Source organism: Oryctolagus cuniculus, chromosome 14 (genome assembly GCF_051225735.1).
Source record: "Oryctolagus cuniculus isolate XC-2025 breed Fujian yellow rabbit chromosome 14, ASM5122573v1, whole genome shotgun sequence".
Lineage (NCBI taxonomy): Eukaryota > Metazoa > Chordata > Mammalia > Lagomorpha > Leporidae > Oryctolagus > Oryctolagus cuniculus.
The window spans coordinates 17,904,251-17,931,284 of NC_142880.1; the positions used below are offsets into that span (position 1 = coordinate 17,904,251).

Below are 27,034 nucleotides of genomic sequence, written 5' to 3' on the forward strand. Positions count from 1 at the left end.
CGCACCGCACGGAGAGAACCAGATGATAGGCAGCATGAACCGTGCCATGAGGACAATCAAACAGTCATAACACTGTGGCTTTAGAGGAAGGGCTGCCAGAGAAAATGCTAGACACCCCATTAAGTGCGGACTTCATATAAACAAGGATGCTTTTGCAATACGTGTATGCCCCAAACATGGGACACACTTGTACTGAAATGCTACCTATTTGTTGTTTATCTGAAATGCAGACTGACTATTCTGTATTTTTATTTGCTAGGTCTGGAAATCCCACATGGAGAGTTCTTTGGTTCGGGGAGAGGGGATTTATTTTTTTAACATTGCATATAGAGTTTCTCAAGATGGTAAAATTTGAACCAAGACTTGAGAACAAAGAGCCAGCCAGTGAAAGATCTGTTACATTCCAGAAGGAAGGAACGGCAGGTGCAAAGGCCCTGAGGTAGGAGGTGGCTTGACTGGGACATGTTCAAGGCTAGAGGGAGAACCTATCCAAGAGAAACAGAGCAGAGTGGGTGGGGCTGGCAAGAGGCAGAGTGGGACAAATGGCAGGGCTCCTGGGAGGGTGGGTCCTGTAGCAAGAGTGAGTTTGAATGTCCTGTAAGTGACAAAGAGAGCCATTAGAGGGTGTGAAAGTTAGGAGTGATCTGATTTACCAAGACTTCCCTGCCACAGCTGTTTCGTGGAGTCAATGGAAAAAGGACTTAGCTCACTGCCCTGCACATAGTTGATGTTGTAAATTGGCAAACAGACCCCGCATTTGCTAAGTCTGTGAACACTGTGCGTGGGGAAGAAGAGGCAGGTGGGTGGTGAAAGATTGGAGACTGTGTTGAAGTAACATCTGCGCAAAGACAGAGCTGCAGAGGTGGAAAGCAGAGCGGGGTCGGGAGGGGTCAGTGGTGGGGCATGTGTGAAGGGGGAGCAAAAGGGGGGTCCATCGTGGCAATGCCACAGAGCTGTACCTTCACCGTGGTGGTGGCTACAAGGATCTATACATTCCAGATCAAACTTCCCTGGCTTCAGTGTTGCACAAGAGTTGTGCATGAGGATCCCATTGGGCACAAATTGGGTCCAGGTCCCTGTTCTCACCACCCCACGGGAGCCCCGCATCAGTCAGGAAGCCTGTGACGGGCAGCTGAGAGCAAGCCCAGCCTGGGTGGTACAGAGCCCAGCCAGGGGGCAGCCGTGCAGGCTTCTCCTTGCATTTGCCATCATGCAGGCTCTCGCCGAGTGCAGAAGCAGAAAGGGTGGCACGGCCCCGGGTTTCCTCCTTCCTCTCCACTGCCATGGTCCTTATTTCCACCCATTTCCTGCAGTCGGTCCTTCCACTGGCTTACGAAGTTTCTGTTAAATTGTGCAGTTCCATCGTGAGCGTTGTGATTTCTTAACCATACGGCTGCTGCGGGCTCTGAGTGCCACCTCTTTCAAGAGAGTATTTTCTAATGGAGGGGGGGGGAGTTTATAAAACTGAAAAGTTCCATGAAATCAATACAAACTGTGATTCCAGACTTGGCTAACTCAGGGTGGTGGTAGAGCTTCCCACCGTCACTGGAGACTTCTCAGTCTCTCTCATTCTTTATTAAATCGATGGGAAGTGTTCATTTTTGAAACCCCAAAGCAAACAGTTTTCCACACCAGACAAGCAAGCTGAGAGTCCCCAGACCACACACACACACGCGCCTTTATATAGAACTCTGGCTAACCCAAAAAGAAACTATAATACACAGAAGTCTTCCTCTAACCCAGGAAAAAGACTTTGCAGCCAGCACTTCCAGGGAATGGTAAAACAGAAATTCAGAGAAGCCACCTAGGATTAACGGAAAACGTTGAGAAGAAACAAGCGCCTCTCACAAGCACTCCCCGCCCATATGTCGAGTCCGTCACCCGTTGCACCCAGAGCTCATCCTCACAATTCAACCTTGCATTCCTCTGTCTTTCAGTGATGTGTTTGCTTGGCTCTTGTAGTTTAATGTTTTCATTTCTCTCTTATACTTGATGTTGTCATAAAAACACTCTGAGATTGTGAGCTCTGAACTTGTAGGATTGCAAATAGCCGAAATACATTATGAAATGTATACTGTAGATGTATAATGTCTAATGCAAATGTATAATGCAGATGGCACAGTATACAAAGCTGCACTGGATTGGTCACTTCTGTCCCTTGCCTGATTCTATTGAAGAGAGACACAAAAAGCCCAGCACATAAGTGCAAAGTGAATGGCACAAAGAGATCCCTAAGGGAACAGCAAGCGTGCAGACTCACTTCCGGCTTCCATAGTCAAGGAAGACTTCCTGTTGGAGGAGGCATCTTTTCAGCTGAGATCTATTGCAGGTGACAGGGCACTCCAACAAGATGGATTGCTGTCGCTCCCCGTCTTCGTGGAGGAACGACACAGGACCCTGCGCTGTTCTTTTGTCTGCTCGGCCCTCCCCGGGTTTGCTGCTGGTTCTTCCCGGGTTGGCTACCGACCCTCCACCTCCGTGGAGGGGCGGTTCCCCCTGCCACATTCCCCACTTCCGCGGGGGAGCGGCACACCGCCGGCCGGCTCTCTCGGGGGCTGCACAGGTGTTCCCCTTAGATGTTCCTGGTGCATGCCGTCTCTCTCCTCCTTTATGGTCCTCTCCCGCCAATCCTAACTCGGCTGCCCACACGCCGAGTATGCTGCTCTCCTCCAATCAGGAGTAGGTCCTACAGTTTATTGGTTGAACTGGAGGCAGCTGCGTAGAAGCTGTTTTCTCCTCTCCCAGCGCCATATTGTGGGAGAGCAGATGCATAGAATAAGTCTTAATTCCAGTAACAGTATAGTCCGAGTTGCTCCCAGTTGCTCCCCACAGATTGCCACAAGCAACTCAAAGCAAAATTCTTGCCACATGGCCAGATCTCAGTAAATGTCAGCCGTTATTTTATTACCACGATTTCCTAGCAATCTTAAAAGTTGCAGGCACATCCTTCGATTAATATGAAATCAATACACACACCACGTGTTTACTTCTCTACAACGCAGTAGCAATTGAGAAGACCATTCTAGGCTCTGTTGGCAGTGAGCAGAGGGGAGTCCTGGGTAGAGCAGTTCAGATAGGAGCCAGCATAAGGGACAGTGGGGCTTCCACTGGGGTGGTAGGAAGTGGCAAACGTGGTTCCACTCTAGAAACATGATGTTTTGAGGATGTCCCTTATAGGACTTGCCGTCATTTGCACATGGGATACTAAAGCATGAGGCTAACTCAGTCACATCATCTACCAAATGTAGTTCTCAGGGCAAACCCATTTTACAGATAAAGAAACTGAGTCCACAGCATGTCACATGACTTACAAGGTTACTCCCTGACTAAGCAGCAGACATGGCTGCAGCATCCAGGTCCACAGTCTTCCAATGCCATGTGGCTGCTTTAATCTTACGATGTATGCGTGGATAAACAGAATACATGAGTGCAGGAAGCCTCGGGAGAGGAACTGACCCATGCCTTCGCTGTAGGGGAGCAAGAAGACCTGTTTGGGCAGAGCCGCGACTCCCACTGATGAGATCGAAGACACAAATGGAGGCACAAAATACCCTTTCTGGGACTAATTGAATTTAAGTCCAACTAAATGGCACTTAAGGCGCCCTCTTATCAGAGGAGCCCTGGCTGCTGTCCCAGCGCCTAGCACTCACTGGGCCAGATGCCTTCAGGCCCTCATTCCCTCCCTCTGGTCTCTGAAATGGGGAGAATATCTATCCACCTGACTCACCGCCCAGGGACCCACTTTCAAGACAAATGTAATTTTCGTCGGTGGATCCTGTCCTGCTGTCACTGTGTAATCCAGAACAAGACAACCTCCCTGACTGGCTTGCTCCATCTGAGATGGAACAACTCTGCCTGCGTGGAAGGAAGGGTTTTGAACCTTTCATCGTCTCAGATCTCAGTCATCATGATTTGACATCTGGAGCTGACAGCATGTCAACAAGAATGAATTCCCGCTCCAGTGTAAACTCGCTTTTGCCTTTTGCCTCCCCAAAAGTGATCAGAGCAGCATTCTCAAATGTGGTTTACTGTGGAAGGAATCTCAGAGGCGCTCTTTCTACTTATTCTATGTAACCTGAGCCACTTTGTATTTTCTTTGTCATCAAAGTGGTAGAAAATCCTAGAATCTCTGCAATTTCTGTGTAGGAGGGACATGGGGAAGACCACATGGTGGGAGGTAGAGAGAGGGCTTGCAGGTGCATTTGCATGAACCTTCTAAAAACCAATTGCTGTATCAAGGATGAGAGGAGAGTTGGAGGGAGCCAAAGTGTCCCCTGCCTTGTCTACCCTTGATGCCAATTTTAAGCTGCAAGAGGCCAGAAAGACATGATTTCCCCTTGGCCCTGCACCCAAGTGTGCTGTAACTGTGGACAGCTCTTGGGCTTCCATTTTTTATTTGTGAAATGAAGAAAAAGTACTAGTTACCCTCTGGGGTCCCTTTCAGCTTAATAATGCATGAGGCTCTGAATCAATTCTCCAATACAGGGCACAATGCATACACACACTCAGTCCTGGTCTGATTTTCTGCTTTCGGTGGTAGGAAGAAAGGCAGGTAGTGCTGGATGGGCACACAGGTAGCCCCTTTGAAGCCCCTCTGCCAATCCCGCAGGGCTCAGCACCCCCAGACAAGTGTCTGCCCGAGGGCTGTGTTTTAAACTGAAGGCTCCGGCCAGTCCCTGGAACGTGCCTCAGCCACTGAGTGTGGGAAGCTGTGGATAGCTGAAGTAGCCCTGGCTCCCTCCCAACCCAGGCAGGGAGGACTTAGATTTCTCCCGAGTGCAGCGCCCCCCTGTGGTAGCTGACTCTGTAACATGCCTTTCATCTTTTCCTCCCCCAGCCCACTGGTACTAAGCCAGCTTCTGGGGGAACCCAAAGCCACATTTTGGTCCCAGAATCCCAGCATGTCTGCCTTAGGGGAATAACGGTCACACAAAGCCCGCGATCTAGCCCCTGAAAGTGGGGCCACTTGAGAACTACTATTCATCTCTGCTTCACCTCCTTCAGATGGTCCCCAACATCCTAGAACAGGAAGTAGGAGAGAGTCCTCGGTACCCCTGACACCCTGGAGTCAGTCTCACCTGCCCACAGGCGTCCCAGTCCCTTGGTACTCTCAGGGACTGGGGTCCCCATAACCATAGCCGTGTACAAGACCCTCGGAAGCCATACCTGAACCTGGTACGGCACTCCTATGTGGTTGCTTGACCACACCACACTGCCATCCCCAAAGTCGCCTCTTGTTCCACGACCACCGATGGTGCTCCGGCCACAGCATCCGCCTTCCAGCCAGCCACCTAGAAGGGAGAAAAAGTGAGGAGCATGCCATTTCTTTTCCTGACTGCCCAGCCCTTCACATGTCCCCGTGGCCACACCTGGCCATGATTACAGAATCTTCTGGGCAGTTATGTGTCCAGCCAAGAATGTGGGTTTTGTTTTTGAGGAGGAAGGGAAGTATGGGTATTTGGGAACAAGCATCAACTCAGACCCTTGGAAACAGCCATTCAGGAGGCTTCTTTGCTCATAGAGAAGAGGCACAAAAGATTGTCTGGCTTTCTTTAGCTTCTTGTTTTGGTGTTTGCTGCAATGGCTGGAACTGCTGCAGTCCCCGGTGGTATCATTGTGCTATAGACATCTTTGCTCTGATCCTATTAATCATTACTTGTTCATTAATTATTAACTAGAAAATTAATTTATATAGGTTTATATAGGTTTTTAGCCAGGTTTAGCTGTTTTTGCAGTTTTCTATTGCCGTTTGTTATGGATTGAATAGAACTTGGTTTCCCAAACTCATGCAGAAGTTTTTTTTTTTTTTTTTTTTTTTTTTGACAGGCAGAGTGGACAGTGAGAGAGAGAGACAGAGAGAGAAAGGTCTTCCTTTGCCGTTGGTTCACCCTCCAATGGCCGCCGCTGCAGCCGGCGCACCGCGCTGATCCTGGCAGGAGCCAGGAGCCAGGTGCTTTTCCTGGTCTCCCATGGGGTGCAGGGCCCAAGCACCTGGGCCATCCTCCACTGCACTCCCTGGCCATAGCAGAGAGCTGGCCTGGAAGAGGGGCAACCGGGACAGAATCCGGCGCCCCAACCGGGACTAGAACCCGGTGTGCCGGCGCCGCAAGGTGGAGGATTAGCCTATTGAGCCACGGCGCCGGCTTCATGCAGAAGTTTAAAACCAAAGCCTTAGGGCCAATGTTGTGGCACAGCAGGTTAAGCCACTGCCTGCAATGCTGGCATCCGTATGGCGGCTGGTTCAAGTCCCAGCTGCTCCACTTCTGATCTTGCTCCCTGCTAAAGTGCCTGGGAAAGCAGTGGCAAATGGCTTGAGTGCTTGGGCCCCTGCCACCCATATGGAAGACCTGGACAGAGTTCCATGCTCCTGGCTTTGGCTAGGGCTAATCCCAACCATTGTGGCCATTTGGGGAGTGAACCAGGGGGTGGAAGATCTCTCTCCATACCCAGTCAGTCTGCCCTTCAAATAAAAACATAAATAAATCTCAAAGAAAAAAAATCCCAAAGTCTTGTATAAATGGATTGATGCTAATGGTCGGTACATTGGAGTTGGATCTAGTGATGGCCTCAGGTAGGTGGACCTGGTGGGCGGTCATCAGGTCTCTAGGGGCTTGCCTCTGAAGGAATTCTTGGGAGAGGGTGGCTGGATAAACCAGGCCAGCCCCTGTCTCCCCAGCCTGCCCCCTGCTTCACTGTGTGATCACTCCTGCACCCCCACTCTACCATTTCCAGCCTCTACCCAACACCAGACTCAACAGGGCCACTGAACTTGAACTGTGACTCTCCAAACTGTAGGCTGAAATCACCCTTTTAATCCTAAGCAGCGCTTTGCAGCTATGTTGTGAAAGTAATGAAAATCTGACCATACACAGACATAACAATCTACCACCCACTTGGCTGATGAAACGGCACCCAGGGAGTGAAAGTAGCCAGTAGGACACTATAATTGGTGGGTGCACATCTTCATAGATCCATCCAAACCCACAGAATGTACAGAAAGCAAACTCTAACAGACATTAAGCTGCAGAGCCTTAGTAAGGACCACGTGTCAATATGGGTTCACTGACTGCAGGAGATGGAATTGGATGAGGCGGTGACAAGTGCGTCAGAGGCTGTATGGAAAATCTCTGCACCTATGACTCAAGCTTTCTGTGAGCCTAAAAAGTGCTCTAAACCACGAAGCTGGTTTTATTTATTTGAAAGGCAGAGGGACATAGATAGACAGAAATCTTCCATCTGCTGGTTCACTCACCAGATGCCTGCAAGGGCCGGGACTGGGCCAGGCCAATCCCAGGAGCCGGTACCTCAAGCTGGGTCTCCCAGCTGGGTGGCAGGAACCCAAACATGGGAGCCATCACTTGCTGTCTCCCAGGGTGTGCACCAGCAGGAAGCTGAGCTGCAGGGTGGACTCCAACGTAGGCCTCCTCATGGGGGATGCAGGTGTCCCGAGCGGTGTCTTAACCACTCTGGCAAATACCTGACCCCTGAAGTTGAATTTTTTAAAAAGTACCATCTCCTGGGATGTGTAGCTTGGAAGTATGGGCGCAGCATTGCCCCTGGTTTCTCTGCTTCATCAAAGTGTTCACAGGGCTGGGCCCTTCGTGGAGGCTCAGAAGACAACTCTGTTCCCAAGTTCATGCAGGCTAAGTTCCCCGTGCTTTTGGGACTGAGGTCGCCTCTCCCTTGCTCCATGGCTGCTTTCTTCCCTTGACTCCTGGACCCTCTCTCTCTCCAAAGCCAGGGATGGCAGACCGAGCCCCTGCCACACTTTGCAGCTCTCAGACATCCCCTCCCCCACCCCTTGCTGACTCTTCTGCCAGCTTCTAGTCTTAAGGACTTAATGCCATTGGGTCAACCTGTATAGCACAGGACAACATCCTTATACTGAGGGCAATTGAGCCGAAAATTCATCTCATGCACACAATCCCTTCACGCCTGTCTCTGCGCTCGGATTTGATTAAGGAGAGAACAGAATCTTTAGGACTGCACTTACTGCTACCTTCTTGGAGCCTCAAGCAGCCTGACACTGTCCCCCACAAACATACACCACAAAAGGGGACACAGGACAGTGGGGCCAGTGCTGCGGCGTGGAGGGTAAAGCCGCCGCATGCAGTGCTGGCATCCCATATGGGTACCGGTTCTAGTCTCGGCTGCTCCACTTCTGATCCCGCTCTCTGCTATGGCCTGGGAACGCAGTGGAAGATGGCCCAAGTCCTTGAGCCTCTGCACCCACGTGGGAGACCCGGAAGAAGCTCCTGGCTCCTGGCTTCGGATCAGCGCAGCTCCGGCCATTGCGGCCAACTGAGGAGTGAACCAGCAAATGGAAGAATGTCTCTCTCTCTCTCTCTCTCTCTCTCTTTTTCTCTCTCCCTGTCTCTGCCTCTCTTTAACTCTGCCTTTCAAATAAATAAATAAATAAACCTTTAAAAAGAACAAAAGGACATGGGCCGCAGCTCTCGCTCACAGCAGGCACTGCACTACAGGAGCCGGCTAGTGACAGTGCAGCGCTGTGTTATTCTGAATGGAACCATTGCACTGCTTGGGACCCCATTGCTCTCCTTACTCCTAAGTGACACACCCTTTCCAGATTGCACTTTCTGGTTCATTTCCAATGTAACCCCTTCATTCACACTTTTTTGTTTTCCCTCTAAGTGGCATAACATGGTTACTTAAGAAATATGAGGATATTTTAAAAAGCTTGTGGAAAAAGAGAATTTTAAGATACATTTAGGGGCAAGCACACGGTGCAGGAGTTAAGATGCCCCTTGGGACACCAGCATCCCTTATCTACCTGGTTTGAATCCTGCCTGTACTTTCAATCTAGTTTGCTGCAATACTGCACCTGGAAGGCTGCAGACAACGGCTCACCTGTGTGGGTCCCTGCTACTAACATGGGAGACCCGGATCGAGTTCCCTCTTGGTGGTTTCCACCTGGCCCAGCCCCGGCTGGCGTTTGAAGAGTGAACCAGTAGATGGAAGACCTCGCTCTGTTTCTGCATGTCTCTCTGCCTTTCAAATGAAGAAAGAAAATCAATAAAAATACTTTTTAAAACTATATATAGTGCAGAAAATTTTGAAATCCATGTACACAAGCGCTCTTTGCAAAGTTCATGAAAATGCTCCTGTTATAAAAATACCACATATAGACTTCAAAAAATTTTACCTTCTCTTTAATTTGATTTTCAATGAACTTACTGAAGCATCCTTGGATTTTATTTCAAACCAGTGCTGAAAACATCATGCGCTTCTGCCATGCTGTGTTTTGTTACTGCCCACCTAGAAAACTTACCAGCAGCAAGGGCAAGTTCAAGGGGCCTCAGGTAGAATTTTACTCTCTGGTAGAAATACACTTCTGTATGCATTCCACAGGAGAGAGAAGAAAATGGGAGAAAAGACAGTACTGTAATATGTATCTCTTAGGTAGGAAAGTCAGTTATGAGCTTATGTGTGTGTGACATAAAGGCCCAAAGAGAAGACATCTATGTCCAGCATATGCTGCATCTCAAGGTCATCCCGATGGTGTTTCAGGGGCAGCCCGGTATTCACATCCTGCCCTGCCCTGCCCCCTGCCACCCCTTCTGCCCAACAAATCTTCCACAATCTCCCAGGGGCAGCCCAGTATCTGCATCTCAAACACCCTGCTCCCTTCCTCCTGCCTGATAACATTTGCATCCATAAAGTCCTTTGTTTCAGACCTTCCACAGGAAGAAGCTTCTGAAAATTTGCAAAACTCAGGGAGAAGCTTCTTAACATTTACATCCATTAAGTCTTTCTTTCCAGGAGGAAGCATGTGAAGACAATGACCCACTTCTTTAAAAACCCCCGGCCTAAATGTAGACCGGGCACTCTCTCTCAGGTCCTGTCTGGAGAGGTGCCCATCCATTCTTGCGGATGTCCCTACCCTAATAAACTTTGCTACTTTTACTTTCCACTTCTCTGTCTCATGCCTGAATTCTTTCTTGCGCGAAGACAAGAACCCTGCAATCTCTCCGGTAACATATCAACCTTCGTGGGAAAATAAAACCAAGTACAGGTGTCTTTTATGCCAAAAGTTACATTTGATAACACTGTATCAGCTAAGTAGGTTCCTTAGACCCTGGTTCAGAGCCTGGAATTCTATCTCTCAGGCTTGTTCTAAACCTTAGCTTCCAGGTTCATCCATGGTTAAACCTCTCAATTCTGCCCATGGAGGTAGATAGCTAGCATTTGTCTTGTTGGCGACCCTTGATAGAGTAACCCAGGGATGGAGGGATGAGGATGCTCGGTCCAGCTCTCATTCTCAGTTAATGGAGAACCAGGACAGTAATCTCACAAGCAGCACCTTGTAGGGGCACCTGTGGATTGAGCCGCCAGACTCCCACGACACCCAGTGTTCATGATCTGTTTCTCATCCAGTTCTACAATTCAGCATATTGGATCCAATGACAATTTAATGGCTCCAGGATCAAGAGTCATTTGTCTGTGAGGCTGTGTTGGATGCCAGCCTGCCTGGACTCCAAAAACATCAGGTCAGGAACTACATGCCCTTGGCTGGAGCTGGGCAGCCGCCTGGCCACTGGCCGCTGGACAATTTCCCCAGCATTGGGTTAGGGAGCTAATTTGAAGTGGTTACAATGGCTTCCACAAAGAAACAAAATTGCAAGCAGCATTCTGCAAAAGGCCATCTGTAAATGAGACCTCTGTGCATTAATGAGATCAAGTATATGGCAAAAGGCTAGGCACCTGTGCAGACAGCTTCACGTTGCAAAGAACAGTGTCTTGGGTTCCAGAATCCTGCTATTTAACACAAATGTGCAGTAAAATACAGACCGTTTATGTTCTGTAAGAAATCTGGTTTTCCCCTAGAGTACCTCCAATCAACCAGAGGTGAGTGGAGAAATTAATGAAATCATCAACCTAATTTTAACAATCATTATGCTTTAATCATTTAGACAGCTCCTTTAGGCATGCCCAGTGTCTTCTTCGGACAAAACATCTGTCCAATGGCTGCACTTCCCTTCTGGCTTTTCTATTCCTCAGGAGGTATCTGGGAGGCTGGGAGGAGGTGACTTCCACATCCTCGTGGAAGGAGAACAGAGTCGGGGTCTCAGGACAAGGTCCTCTGCCTCTTCTGCTCTGGGGGAGGTGTCCTTGTTCACCTGTGTGCCTGCTGACACTTGTGAGCAAGACCACCCTGCCACCATCTGCTCTCCCTCACCTGGATCTGAGCCAGATGCTTCCAGCTGACTCACCTTCTCCCTGACTGCCGCTGACTGCTGCCCCAACACCTGCCCCGTCCCTTATCCTGCACCCCATCCAGTTACCTAGCAACGCTGAGTGTCTGCAAGGGGCCACCTAGGCTCACTGGCTCTAGCTCAGCAAGAACTACTCAAAAAATGAGGTGGGGGCTGGTGCTGTGGGATAGCAGATTAAACCATTGTCTGTGATGCTGGCATCCCATATGGGCAATGGTTTGAGTCCCAACTGTTCCACTCCTGATCTAGCTCCCTGCTAATGGCCTAGGAAAGCAGCAGCAGATGGCCCAAGTGCTTGGGCCCCTGCACCCACGTGGGAGACTAGAATGGAGTTCTAGACTCCTGACTTTTGACCTGACCCAGCCTTGGCCATTGCAGCTATTTGGGGAGTGAACCAGTAGATGGAGGATCTCCCCACCCCCATATCTCCTCCTCTCTTTGACACTATGCCTTTCAAGTAAATAAATAATTTTTAAAATGAGCTGGGCTCATAAAAGCTGAATGTCAAAGACTCTTCCTGCCAGGTATAGAGTGCCACCTAATGTTTTGGCTGTGGCCACATCCTAAATCATTTTGCAATACCTCTGCCCGAGAGCAGTGAACTGGAACCCTTGCGTACTCTCCTGCTCTCTCCCTATCTCCCAGCTTCTCCCTCCAACCCCTAGGATTACCTCTTAGGATCCAGACAAGACAGGTTTCTCCGCCACAGTCACACATTTAAATAAGCTTTGATATACATCTAAATGTTTTCAGGACTCTCAGGTTTTAATGCAGGGCTCGGAAGTCCTTTTGAGGATCTGCAAGATAAAAGCCACGTTCACAATACTACCAAGATGCCATTTGCCTTTTTCACTCTGAGTCTCTCACAGCGTGCAGTAGAGTTTTCCAGAGACTACATGGCATGGCATGTCAAAGCACCTCAAATGAGAAGCAGATATCACAATTGAGCTTTTTATTGATCCAGATATTAAAGCAAAAGTATAAAACAATGCTATTCTTCTCCATCAAAAATATGGGGAGAATTCATAAGGTTCATTGAAAGAAGGAAGGTATGTATTATGGAAAAACACAATGCATGGATTTTAAAATATTTGTATCAAAATTCATATCTTTTAATTCCATTTTCTATGAATTTTAGAAGTATCCTAATTTATTTTAAATAGTATTTCTATTAATGTGTAATAGCTTTATTGTTGACACTTTTATAACACATAAGTGGTGAAAATTATCTTTGCATTTGATTTCTAGTAGAGTTAAGTATGAAGGGATACAACACAGAGAAACACGAGCTCCTCGCTAGGTTCAATGATTTTCATGTATAAAAGCAGCCTGCTGGAGAGAGGACACAGTGCAGAGGGGCAGCTCTGAGTCAGGGAAGCTCCCACTGGACAGATCCCAGCAGGAACCCGAGGATGTGAGAGTCACTGAGGAAGTCCACTCAGGCCCCCCACCCCTGCCAGGAGCAGGATGGAGGAGGCGGGAGAGTGACTCCCCCAGGGGTAGATGGAAAAGTCCCTGGAAAGCCAACCTTCCCCAGAGATGGCCTCCTTCTTCTTTCTTCCAGGGTCCTGATGACAAACATACGGACTTTTTCCCCTCCACCATTGTTTTAGGTCAGTTGTTGCCATCTTAAATGAGGAGATCAAAGTCTTCATGAAAATCTTCTTAAAGTAAGTAGCTTACAAACAAGATGACTTTTTATCCTGTAACCTATTTGGCACATCAGTGGCTAGAGTGGACTATGTTTCTGATCCTCTTTGGTTCTCTCAGTAGACAATGTCCATGGTCTCATACTCAGAGAAGCAGAAGGGAAACCCAATTATACATTTTAAAGCTCTAACTACCATGACTTGAGAACATGAGATATTTTTTTAAGTGGTCTTTGGTTTTCACATAAAGCTATGGTTATTCATTTTACTTCAGTTAAAATATTGAGATAATTTAAAATCTGGAACAGGCATTAATTTCTGAAGTCAGAGGGTTCTGGGTTGATTTCTGCATCCATTTTTGATTTTGGAATTTATGATTGTCACCTTTTTTTTGAAAAAAAAAAAAAAGAAAGATACTTGTGATGTAATTATGCTAAAAAGTTTGAGATAAGGAGATGATCCTGGGTTACCTGGTTGGCCTGAAATCCAGTCCCAAGTGTCTTTATAAAGGTGAAATGGGAGGAGATTGACAGGCAAGAGAAGGAGGTGGTAGGATAACACAGAAAGATTGGAGTGATGCAGCCACAAGGCACAGGATGCTGACAGATGTCAGAAAGCCAAAAAACATAAAGAACTCATTCTCTGAGACCCTCTGGGGAGAGCACAGCACCACTGGCATTGTGAGTGCACATTTCTGGCTCCAACAGAGAGTGTGGAGAATGCATTTCTGTTGTTTTGAACCATCAGTTTATGGTACCTTGTGACAGCAACCTCAAGAATCCAGCACAGGGTGGGTAGTACTTGCAGCAATGGAGTACTACATCTCTCAGAAAAGGAAAAGGGAAAATAAATCGCCAGATGGAAAATAGGCAAAGAACATGAGCAAATGCCACTGTGTTTTTGTTCATTCTTACTAATAATCTTTAAAAGAGGGAAGACAAACAGAAGAAAATCAAAATTATGTGTTTCCCCACTGGGTTGCCAGAGACTATAAAATGCAAATTATCAATGTTATTAATAATGAATATATAAATATTATGAGTAGGTACAAATTGGCAGGGAGGAGGGGTCATTGGATTATCTCTAGAATGTCTCACTTCAAGGACCTTATCCTGCTAAAATGCTACTCATATTCAAAAAATATGTTTGCAACCAGGTATATCACTGTACAGAGCATATATGATCATTGCAACTCTGTCAAAGCAAAAACTTGAAAACAATATAAAAGCTCATTAGCAGAAAGAAAAATCAAATGCAGAGAAGTATAAGGAAACAATTTATACTGTGTATATGTGTTGAAAAATGGTGTTGTACCCTATAAAAAACAAGAGGTATTTATGGGTCAATAACCCTTTAAAAATTGATTGATTGTTTGTTTATTTGAAAGGTGGAGGAAGGGAGGGAAGGAGGGAGGGAAGCAGGGAGGAAAGAAGGGAGAAAGGGAGGGAGGGAAGGAGGGAGAGAGAGAGAGACAGAGTCCCCATCTTCTGGTTCATTCCCCAAATGCCTGCAACAGCAAAAGGATGAACCAAGCAGAAGCCAGGAACCTGAAATTCATACCAAGTCTCCTAAGTTAGTGGCAGGGATCCAAGTACTTGAGCTGTCACCAGTTGCCTCCCAGGATGCATTTCAGCAGGAAGCTAGAGTCAGGAGCTAGAGACAGTGTCAAACCCAGGCACTATAATTTGAGAAATGGGTGTCCCAAGCAGAATCTTAACTGCTGTGCCAAATGCCCAACCCCAATCAAAAAGTTTAAATAATACAGTGATAATATATATATTCTAATTTTACATATATATATATATATATAAGTGTGTGTGTATGTGTGTATGTTTATATATACTTATACATATAGTAAAGAAAAATACATACTACATCCTGGTCCCTATCCATGGGTTACTTTTCCATCTTACTGGCTATATCCTTTGCTTTTCAGGAACGTTTTAATTCAATATGGTCCCGTTTATTCCCATTTGCTTTTGTAGCCTGAGCCTTTGCTGTGATATCAAAAAAATCACTCCAAGGCAAACGTCAAGGAACTTTTCTCCTTAGATCTCTTCTAGGTGTTTTAAGGTTTCAGGTATCACATTTAGGTCATGTATCCATTTTGAATTGATTTTTATGTACAGCATAAGAAAAGGGTCTAATTTCATTCTTTTGCGCATGGAAATTGCTGCATCTATTAATGGGCAAGTGGAGCCACTTAAAAGACAAGGTAACACTATATATTCTGAATTCCATTAAATATAAGCAAATACCTTGTTCTAATGTAGATGTAGTGTGAGACACTGTTTTTAAAAAAGAAAAGATGCATTGAACTTAACAAGCTGAGTACAAAATTCATACTGTAAATGAAAGAATATATAAAGAATAAAAAATTATTTTTAAAAGAAGACCAAAGATATGGAATTTGTTTTCCCATATATCCAAACATTATTAGGTTGTAGTAATTAAAATAATGATTGACCCAGTAATAAATAGATGAATGGGTAAGAATAAAAATATGGATTCCTATATCTATGGAACTAGTACATGGCAAATATGATGCTGCACATCCCTAAAGATGGACTAGTCAAGAAATTAATATGGGGACAAGTGAGAAAAGTAAAGAAGGGTCCTGACTTCACACCAACTGTGCAAAGATGCTGTGCAATGAAGACCTACATGTAACTATACACAAATGCAGCAAATACACATTAGAAGAAGATACACCAGAACAGGTTTACACCTTGAGAGAAAAGAAGAACAAAACCCTTAATGTTATACAGAAAAAAAACTATAAAATGAAAGTTGAATAAGTTTGCACACAACTTTAAACAAAATACAACAAAAGCTGTCACAAACAAAATTAAAAGGTAGAAAACAGAATGGAGGAAATACTTGCAAAACATATAGCAGGCAAGAGATTAAAATGTAGAGACTATAAAGAACTCTTGAAATTGATAAGAAAAAGTCAAACAACCCAATGGAGTAATAGACAGAGTTGTGAATAGGAAATTCATAATAGAAATGCCCCAAGAAAAGAGAAAAAAATAGAATTTAAGCCCAACTAAAATACAATTTAAATGCTTTCTTTCATAGAGATGAACAAAGTATAAAATACCTTGCCATCAGCTGTTGGTATGGGCATGGGGAATGGGAATCACAGTTGTTACTAATGGCAGGGTGAAGTTTATAGCTGCTTACTAAATCAGCATCAAAACATCTAAATACACATGATTTATGACTTTGCAATTCCACTTCTCATAAAGCACTGTGCACACAATAAGAGATACACGCAAGTTCTGTGTTGCAGCCTTGTTAGAAGTAGCAGCAATGGTCAATAATTGCAGGAAAAAAAATTGGAAAAATGGGCATATTTTTCAACACTGCAGTGACAATACAAATTGTGATTTATTTGTGAAATTCTATGCAAAACATAGAATATATTCATTCAAAAACAAAATGGATAGACTGACATTATTGAATGAAATTGGTCACCAAAACATTGCTGAATTGAAAATAGAAAGCTATAGATTTTTACTTTGATATAGCATAGTGTCATTAATAAATGAATTCCCAAATCGAAGTCAGTAGTTCATTAAGATAATACTATACCAGAATACCTTTAGATTCATCTCCACCATGGAATATTGTTTGACATTAGGACATTAAAGGAATATGCAATGTTAATTCTTAACTGATATCAATTAATACTCAGAAGGCATGTAGCAAATTCCCTATCATTTCCCAATTTAAAATATAAAAATATTAGCAGAATAGAAAAAGATGGATTCTTCCTTCTTCTGTGATATAGTGGTGTGTGTCAGTGTATGAAGTCCCAAGCCTAATCCCATCCAGAGTAAAGCAATGGCAGAAGCAACATTGTGAATGTGAAGAATCAGGCTGGTTGCTAGAGGAGAGCACAGCTACCTGAAGGGTCTGCCAGAGTGTTCCAAAAGGAAGTCGTATGGGTCAGTGTTGAAAAGAAGAGGCGAGAGGCAATTTCTCCATTATCTGTAGATGATATCATTGTGTACTTGAAAACCCAAGTCAAAAAGAAATAGAAATAACAAGACTCAGAATCAGCCCTTCAGGCATTCGGATGTGGCTGAAAAGCCCATGAGAGCATTTCAGGCCTGGAAAGCCAAGACACTGTGGCAAAAAATATCCCACACGAGAAATCTCTGTGAGTGAGACCCCAGTGAAAAGAAGGGGCCATGACAGGAGGTTGTACTTTTCTCTGAAGGGAAGAGAGAACTTCCACTTTGCATATGGCCCTGTCTAAATACTGATGGGGTTTGTGGTCACAAAAGGCTTCCGTAGCCTTGGCAGCTGATGACAAGAGCCTCAGGTAGTCACTGAAATCATGAATAAGAGTGTCAATTGTTAAATCAACAACAGGAGTCACTGTGCACTTGCTCCCCATGTAGGACCTCTGTCCTAAATGAGTTGTACTATGAGAATTAACTGTAAAACTTGTTCTCAAACGGTACTTTATACTTTGTGTGTCTGTGTGGGTGAAAACTGCTGAAATCTTTACTTAGTACAGAGTTGGTCTTCTGTATATAAATTAAAAATGAATCTTAATGAAGAATGGGATGGGAGAGGGAATAGGAGGTGGGATGAGAGTTGGGGTGGGAGGGTGGGTGTTGGGGGAAGAACCACTATATTCCTAAAGCTGTACCTATGAGATTTGCATTCATTAAATAAAAGCTTTTTTTTTTTAAAAAAAAAAAAAAAAAGGAAATAACAAGAAAAGGCAGAGATGGGGTCAGCTACAAGTTTAATTGATGGATACCAGTCAATAGTTTCCCATTCTACTTACTTATATACGTATATACACATATGTATTTGAAACTACATATATATATTTGAAACTACCAGAACATGAAACTAAAGTGAACAGACTTGATAAGATAAATCAAAAAAAGTATATTAGGAAAGGTTTAAAGCTCTTTTGTGCGCTATAAAAGAAGACCTGAATATTGTAAAACACCCGGATGCAGAGGACTGATAGTGAATAAATGCCATTCCCACCTAAATGAACCAGTGAAGTCAATATATGAAAATACCAAATACCAATCACAACACCAGGAAGCTTGGCCTTCTCCTGGGTCAATTCCCCTGGGAAGCCCTGATGAATACAGACGGGCACAGGGTGTCTGGAAGGATCACACCTAACCTAGAGCTGCTGCTTCTGGAAGTGGGCTCCGGGGATTTTCCATGGAACTGTATTTTGAGCCGTTACATCTGCATAGTGATGCTTTCACAGTTTTCTAATAAAAACTTGTTTTTTCTGGCCAGAATGTCAAGATGATATGGAAACATGTTAACATTTCTAACAAAGAATGAAGGTGAAAGAGTATCATGGGGTCAACATATAGGCGTGATATTAGAAGAGCTGTGGGGTTTTGTTTGTGAGAGATGGGGAGACAGAGACAGAGAGAGCTCCCATCTGCTGGTTCTCTCCCTCATTGTTCTCAATAACTGGAGCCGAGCCAGTTCCTGAGTGGGGAGCTGAGAATACAATCCAGGTCTCTCCCATGCTTGGCAGGAACTCAATCATTTGGGCCATCAGCACTGCCTCCCAGGGTCTGAACTGCATAAAGCTGAAAGCAGGAGCCAAAGCCTGGAATTGAACCCAGTGCACTCCAGTGTGGGACCCCAACTCCCAGGCTAAATGGTAGAAGAGTCGCAGTGGTGTTCAGCTTGTTCCCTAACTTATATCAAAGCTGTATTTACTGAAACACTGGAGCATCCGTGCTAACTCCTGGAATTCTAGCAATGAAGGAGAAGAGACATTTTCATCATGGAGGCTACAATCCTACAGTCCCATTTACTTGTGATCACTTAACCCATTTAGACTGCAATCTTTACATCTGAAAAATGGGACTAGCAGTGACAACCTCCCAAATTATTAGGAAAACCAATTAAGTTACTTGGAATATTATGAGCGTGCAGAAAATATTTCTCGAATATGAAGCATATGCCATCACAATTAACCCTTACCCTGGATTTTAGTGAAGACAGGAAGAAAGCAAACATACCTTTCATTGGAAAACAACTGACAGATAGAAAGAGAGTCTCACAAACTCATTGCATGATGGAACATTGCTTCCTTCTAAGAGTAATCTAAGATAGAAATATTACTTCATTTGAATGAATTTGTTAGCAACCTTGTGATCAAACGATTGTTTTATATGTCAGACTGGCATGCATCTTCACTAGAAAAGCTCTTGGGATCTTTGGATTTGCTCATTTTTGCCAGCCTCACATTCCAGAATTCCCAGCTTGAATCTGTAGATGCAAGATGACAGAATCGCTTTTACATAATTTTCTTCAAATATTGACTAATCTGATTTGGGGTTTCAGATTTTATTATGAATGTATTTCAATAATCTTTATTGATGATACCATGGCAAATGACTTTCAAGCAACTATTTCTCCTTGAGTTATTCTACTATATTAAATTGACAATGAAAAAAGATAAAATCAGGAGTAAGAGGGAGATGAAGAGGGAGGGAGAATGGCTATTACACTGAGCTGAGAACAGTAAAAATAATTGTTTTCATATCAACATATGGGGGGTCTTCAAAAAGTATGTGGAAAATGTGTATATGGAAAACCTATGCATGGATTTCGAACTTTTTTTAGTTCAAAATAAATGTTTCTTTCCTCTGTCCCACAAACTTTTTGAAGTACCCTCATGACTCCTCTATCTAATAACTAAAAAATATATTTCAGTTTGTAAATAACTGGATCAACTTGACTTAGAGGTGATCTTGCTATTTTTACTAGGAGAACATTCTAAAGAGGGACTGCATTTATTTCAGTAAATACATTATCTCCTGGTGCTTTGGGATTAAACTTTGGGACATTATTTCTGGTAGAAAATGAACAACTAAGAAGAAGAAGTGACAGGAGCTACCTTTATGTCAGTAATTTCACTTTGAAACCAAAAGTGCAAGCAAGAGAATCAATAATGAGCACTTCTCAAATGCAGAGAAGTATCCAGGTGCTAAGTGGACGCAAAGATGAATCATAGCTGGTCTTTGCCCTTGCTGCGCACACATTCTGGAACGGGAGCTATGATGCATGCATAAGTAAGTATTAAATAATAAAGGATGATGTGTGCTTTTAAGAAAAAAACAGAAAATGCCTTAGAGACAGAAGAGAGAGAAATAGTTGTCTTGAATTTAATATGTCCAAATATGACCTCTGGCCTCCCCATCACAACATGTTGTGCCTGCAGCCTCCCTGATCTCCGCTGATGACAACTTGGTCCTGCCAGTTGCTCATATCCAACACGCCCAACACATCAGGACATTCTAACGGCTCTGTCTTCAAAATGCATCCAGAACCCACCCGCCTCTCATCGGCTCCACGAGCACCACTCTAGTGCAAGTCATGACCAAACCTTGCCCAGAGCACTACTATAGCTTTGTCCGTGGTCTCTCCAGGCACATTAGCTTAGTCTCAGTGCGTTGGCCAGGGTGCTCCTTTAAACACATACAATACCTCGTGGTATTCCAATGGCTTCCCATTTCACAAGGTATAAAACACAAAGTTCGTATAAGGGCTGCTGGCAAGTCCCTACATAATCCAACCTCTCATTTCCTCTCTGATTCTTTCCTTCCTCTGCTCCTGGAATACACCAGGAACCCTTCTGCCTCTGAGCCATTGCCAATGGCTGTTTTTCCACCTAATATGTAATGCTCCTGGATAGCTACAACTCTCCCATCCTTTAAGGCTTTCCCAAATGTTTCCTTCTCAGTAAAAGCCAACCCTGATCACCCAATAGAAAAGTATAGCCACAAGTCCTAGTACCCCACCCCTCACCAGCTGCATCCTGGACCACCCCCCCCCTTTTTTTTTTTTTTGACAGGCAGAGTGGACAGTGAGAGAGAGAGAGACAGAGAGAAAGGTCTTCCTTTGCCGTTGGTTCACCCTCCAATGGCCGCCACGGCTGGCGCGCTGCGGCTGGCGCATCGCACTGATCCGAAGCCAGGAGCCAGGTGCTTTTCCTGGTCTCCCATGCTGGTGCAGGACCCAAGGACTTGGGCCATCCTCCACTGCACTCCCAGGCCATAGCAAAGAGCTGGCCTGGAAGAGGGGCAACTGGGACAGAATCCAGTGCCCTGACCGGGACTAGAACCCGGTGTGCCGGCACCACAAGGTGGAGGATTAGCCTATTGAGCCATGGCGCCGGCCCGCATCCTGGACCCCTTTATCCTGTTCTTTTTCATAGTGCTTCTCATATAAAACATAGTTTTTATAATTTTATGTTTATGATTTCTTGTACCTCTTTTGCCAGTAAAAAGGAAGGTCCAGCTATCCCACTAGTGGGTATACACCTAAAGAGAATGGCATCAGTGTGTCAAAGAGAGAACCATACATGGGTTCATTGCAGCACCATTCACGATTGCTAAGATAGCCAGACAATCCACGTGTCCATTGTCTGATGAATGGACAAAGAAAATGTGGCATATATCATACTATTCAGCCTTACAAAAAGAAGGAAACCCTGTCATGTCCCACAAGGTAGATGAATCTGGAGGACGTCATGCTAAGTGAACAAGAAACACAGAAAGACAAGTCCCATGACCTTCAAGGGAGTGGTTAATTAAACGTGATCATGCTTGATTATATGTGGAATCTAAGAAAGTCAAACTCAGAGAAGTATAGGGTAGAGTGGTGGTTACTAAGAGCGTGGGGGTAGAGGGGTTAGAACTGAGACATTGGTTAAAGGACACAAAATTTTAGTTAGATGAAAATAATAAATTGAAGAGATCTGTTGTACAATATGCTGCATTATAATATTAATAATGTTTTATATTCTTGGAAATGGCAAAGAGAGTAGATTTTAAATATTTTCACCATGGAAAATGGTAAGTATGTGAGGTAACATATTAATCATCTCAATTTAACCATCCTATAATATAGACACATTCCAAAATATCATGTGGTATAAAAGGTACCCAATTTTTGTCAATTGAAAAATAAGTACCAAGGTCCAAGTGGGTAATAATAACTTTGTTTTATCCACTGATGTATCACAAGCACCTAAAACATTGCCTGGTACAAAGTACACACACGAATATTCATTGAAGAAATGAGGTATTTAACAATAGAAATTTAAGTTAGGAACTATACAGTGACTATTCACCACATGCAAGATTCTGAGTCAATCTGGGGCTCAGGGAAAAAATATCAAAAATTCATTTGAGAGCTATCAGAATGACTCTAGTGGTAGACAATGGGGAGATTTGCTCATTCCCAAGGGGGAATCCATGAAGGCAAAAGGAAGGCAATGATGGACAAAACTTGGGTGTAGATGCTAGCGAGGGCAAATTTAGAAGTCAGAATCCTTAGCGCCTGCTTCACAGACTAAGAAAGTTTCCAGGCAGAAAGAGGGTGTGAGCAGTGGCTAGGTCTGAGAGAGGGCCAGGGCATCTGCTGGCCATATTTCAAAAGTGACCATGACCTTCAAGAGAATGGTTATTAAAGCATTAACTTACAAAATCCTTTACGATACCCCGTTACAAAAACAGTGCAGTGGACTTGAGGAAAAATTTTACTTGCTGCTCTGGTGAGAGAGTCAAATGTAGGTAAGAACCAGTTGATGGTATTACTGAAAGATTACATAATCAGCGGCTGGCGCTGTGGCATAGTGGGGTAAAGCTGCCGCCTGCAGTGCCAGCATCCCATATGAGCACCGGTTCAAGTCCAGGCTGCTCCACTTCCAATCCAGCTCTCTGCTGTGGCCTGGGAAAGCAGTAGAAGATGGCCCAACTGCACCCATGTGGGAGACCCGGAAGAAGCTCCTGGCTCCTGGCTTCGGATTGGCACAGCTCTGGCCATTGCGGTCATCTGGGGAGTGAACCAGCAGATGGAGGACCTCTCTCTCTCTCTCTGCCTCTCCTCTCTCTGTGTAACTCTGACTTTCAAATAAATAAATAAATCTTTTTAAAAAAGATTACATAATCAAAACTATTAAAATATTTATGCTTCATCGCAACTTCATGAGTGGCTCACCTCAGTACGAGTAGACAGCAGGCAACACATGCATTTAGGAAAAACCCAAGGTAGGGTCCGGGTGCTAATTTTTCCAGCATCGGACAATTCAGTTCACTCTCTGGGTCTCAGTTTTCTTCTTGGTCAGACAGGTTTAATCATATTTGCCCTACCTGCTGCACAGGTTTATTGGGGAGAAGGAGTGGTACAAGATAAAAGAGGGAGCACTCTACAAACTCTACGTCTATAAACAAACTCTTCATGCCGCGACATTACCTACAGGGCAGTGTGCTGGGGACCTCATTTGCCAACTCAGTGAATGGCTTGGCGAGGGCAGTGGCCTTTCAGATCCCCACTGTCTCATTTGCAACATAGAAATGCTAATACTTGGGACCTGTGCTGTGGCACAGCGGGTTAACGACCTGGCCTGAAACACCGGTGGCATCCCATATGGGCGCCAGTTTGAGACCAGGCTGCTTCACTTCCCATCCAGCTCTCTGCTATAGCCTGGGAGAGAAGTTGAAGATGGCCCAAGTCTTGGGCCTCTGCACCTGCATGGAAAACCTGGAAGAAGCTCCTGGCTCCTGGCTTTGGAACGGCGCAGCTCCAGCCATTGCAGCCAATTGGAGAGTGAACCAACAGATGGAAGACCTCTCTCTCTCTTTCTGCCTCTCCTCTCTCTGTGTAACTCTGACTTTCAAATAAATAAATTAAAAATAAATCTTTTAAAAAAAAAGAAATGCTAATACCTGTCTTGCTTTTCTCCTTTGCTTGCATTCAGGATCTAAGGGGATGATGTATGCATGTGGTTTGCCCCCTGTATAATCCTATACATTCGAAAGGAAATAGCTACAGATAGACCACATTGAAGATTGTAGTCCAGGGATGGTACTTCTCAAATGCCAGTGTGGGGGGCCGGCACTGTGCTGAAGCAGGTTAAAGCCCCAGCCTGCAGCGCTGGCATCCCATATGGGCGCCGGTTCAAGTTTTGGCTCTGCCACTTCTGATCCAGCTCTCTGCTATGTCTTGGGAAAACAGTGGAGGATGGTCCAGGTCCTTGGGCCCCTGTACCCATGTGGAAGACACAGTACTTGGGCCATTTTCTACTGCTTTCCCAGGCCATAGCAGAGAGCTGGCACTGCAGGCAGTGGCTTTACCCTCTGGGCCACAGCGCCGGCCCCTGCTCCATTTCTGATCCTGCTCCCTGCTAACAGCCTGGGAAAAGCAGCAGAGGGAGCACCCATGATGGGAGACAAGGATGAAGGACTGGCCCAGTGCTGTGGCAGCCATCTGGGGAGTGAACCAGCAGATAGAGGACCTCTCTCTCTCTCTCTCTATCTCCTCATGTGTGTGTGTGCACTCTCACTCTTGCTCTCTCTATTCCTCCCTCTAATTCAGATTTTCAAATAGAAAAATATTTTCAAAAGAAAAGAAGGAAGGAAGGAAGGGAGGGAGGGAGGGAGAGAAGGAGGAAAGAGGGGGAAAAAGGATTAAAGAAGACAGAGCTCTCTCTTTACTCCCGCTGATGGAGGACTGAAGCTCTGGGTAGAGGTGAGCTTGTTCTGAGTCCCCGGGTCATTCACTCCCTCCCCGGACCCCCCAGTTTTAATAAGGCATAGTTGACAAATAAAAGTTGTGTATATTTAATGTATACACCTTGTTTTTTAAAACAATTTTTATTTATTTGAGAGGGAGGGAGAGAGAGAAGTGCTATCACTCATTGGTTCCCTCCCCAAATGCCCACCCACAATGGCCAGGGGCCAAAACGAGGCGCCAAGAACTCGATCCAGGTCTCCCCAGTGGGTGGCAGGAACACTTGTCACTGAGCCATCACTGCCACCTCCCAGGGCCTGCATTAGCCATGACAGGGAATTAGCATTGACAACCTATGCCTGGTAGCAGATTTCAAGTGCAGAACATCTTATCATTGACTCTGGTCATCATGCTGATCACTGGGTCTCCAGACTCACTCGCCTTGAGGAACGGACACTTCACAGCCTGTGAGTGACATCTCCCTGTCCCCTTCGCCCCCACAAGGCCCCTTGGCCTCACTCTTGACCCCTACAGGGAAGAATAACTTTTCTACAAACAGCCATGAAAGCTCTAGAAGTTATTTGTCTAACAGCACGAGTGTGGTCAGAGAGTGAGTAGCTAATACCATGGATAAGTTCAAAACTGGAGTGCGTATTGGAATCTTGATGAACAAACAAATGACTGTAATGGGATTTGAAGTTCTATTTCAAACTGCAAGCCCTGCCCTTACCCCTTATGCTGAAATTAGTGATTATGAAAACTGATGGTGTGTGCGGGGGGTCCTCCACGCAACCCCTTCCTCTGGACGTAAGGGTGATCCCTGGGCCAGGTGTCCCTGTGGCTCTGTCCCAGCCTTTGTACTCATGTGATTCCCGACACTCAGCACAGAAGGTCATGGCCTTCCTCCTTCACTGAATGACGTGGCCTAGCTGAGAACTGACCTGGCAACAAATGCTCTTTTGCTTCAAAAATCTCCTTCCTACCCGAGACACATAACTTTTTTTTTTTTTAAGTGTGGGAGAGTCATTTTCTCTTCGTTGAATCTGAAACTACATTACAGTTCCACAGAGCAACACTAGTCAGTGTGCATGAACACTAAAACCAAATCACGTAAGGAAACAAGCCCACATGGACGTAAAAGCCGAGTGTGTGGTCTGTCGCACTGCGGTGATAACAATTTCCAAATAATTTTCATCTGCTTTGAAATGATTCCTTTCTTTATCACAATTTCTCAAAACATTCAGACACATCTCGGGGAAGATAAACAAGCTGTGTCTTTCTCTCAAGAGTGGATAAATCCCACAGACTTTCCCGCTAAGCCTTCGAGTTGCCTGGTTGGATTTAACAAGCGCATGGTGGTCTCCTCTGAGAATTAGCCCAAGCGCTCTGCGGGATCTCTCCCCTCGCAGTCCTGTTCTGCATCACGTTAGCCGGGCCTTTCCTGTGCAAAGGAGCAAATACCAGCATTTTCTTTCTCCTTTTCTACATTTTAGGATGACACAGAAAAGTATTCAAGTACAGGGGCCAGCCCTGTGGCACAGCGGGTTAGGCTGCCATCTGCAATGCCAGCATCTCATATGGGTGCTGGTTCGAGTTCCAGCTGCTCTGCTTCTGATCCAGCTCCTTGCTAATGTGCCTGGGAAAGCAGTACTTGGGCCCTGAATCCACGTGAGATCCAGAATTTGAGCTCTTCGCTCCTAGTTTTGGATCAGCCCAGCTCCAACACATTGTGGCTATTTGGGGAGTGAACCAGAGGATGGAAGATCTCTTGCTCTCTCTCTCTCTCTGCATCTCCCCTCTCTCTCTGTAACTCTGACTTTCAAATAAATAAATACATCTTTAAAAAATATTCAAGTACAGAATTCAAAATCAAACCTGACCCACACTACTTTCAATATGATGATGATCATTCTTTTCAACAAATCTGCACACCATGGCTGGGCATGAACATGGGAGGGGTGGGGGTGGTTAAACCAACAGCAGGGTATTTCAGAAAGCTCATGGGAAAATACAACAGAAAGGTAAGTTTATTTTGGTGCAAAAATGTTTTTCGAATTGTATAGCTTCTTTATAATATGACTTTTCCACAAACTCTTTCAAGACTCCTGTATATCAGCCAGGGAAACATGCATTTTCATTAAAATCACAAATATATAAACTATGTTGCTATTATAATTATATAATAATTGTATTAGTATAATACAATGTACATGCTTCTGACAATTATTTATTTCCTTAAACTTGCTTTCCTCAAAAAAATTTGGCCACTTAAGTGAGTATGTAACACACTAATATACACTAAAAGAAATGTGAAAAAGAAATAAAATATCACTATGCAAGATGTTTGTGTCTAAGCTGAAAGAGGTCAGACGTGAATCCACTGAAGCATGTTTTATGTCCCATCTGTTGTTTCTTTCTGTAAAGTCGGTGCATGATAAGACTTTTCAGCCATAGTTCATGGAAGCCACTGCCCAACTCTGCTTCATGAACGAAATGGGGACTCAAGTAGAGCTTTGGGTTTGTAAGACGAGCATCCCTGGGGTGTATCATTCGGACGTGAGAAAAGTAAGGACATTGGCAGGAGCATCGTTCTTTGGGTCCTGGCCCTGGAGTGCAAACCTG

General features: G+C 44.9%; 1 protein-coding gene across 1 annotated transcript in view; it reads right to left on the minus strand.

Moving 5' to 3' along the window:
• Positions 1 to 27,034, minus strand: part of MCTP1 (multiple C2 and transmembrane domain containing 1) — a 767,919-nt gene that overhangs the window by 605,109 nt on the left and 135,776 nt on the right. The window contains exons 2-4 of the mRNA XM_089313022.1: positions 11,906 to 12,031; positions 8,869 to 9,009; positions 5,167 to 5,291 (exon numbers count right to left, since the gene is read on the minus strand). Coding sequence (XP_089169148.1) covers positions 5,167 to 5,291; positions 8,869 to 9,009; positions 11,906 to 11,951 — 312 coding nt within the window. The 5' untranslated portion in view covers positions 11,952 to 12,031. The remainder of the gene's footprint in view (positions 1 to 5,166; positions 5,292 to 8,868; positions 9,010 to 11,905; positions 12,032 to 27,034) is intronic.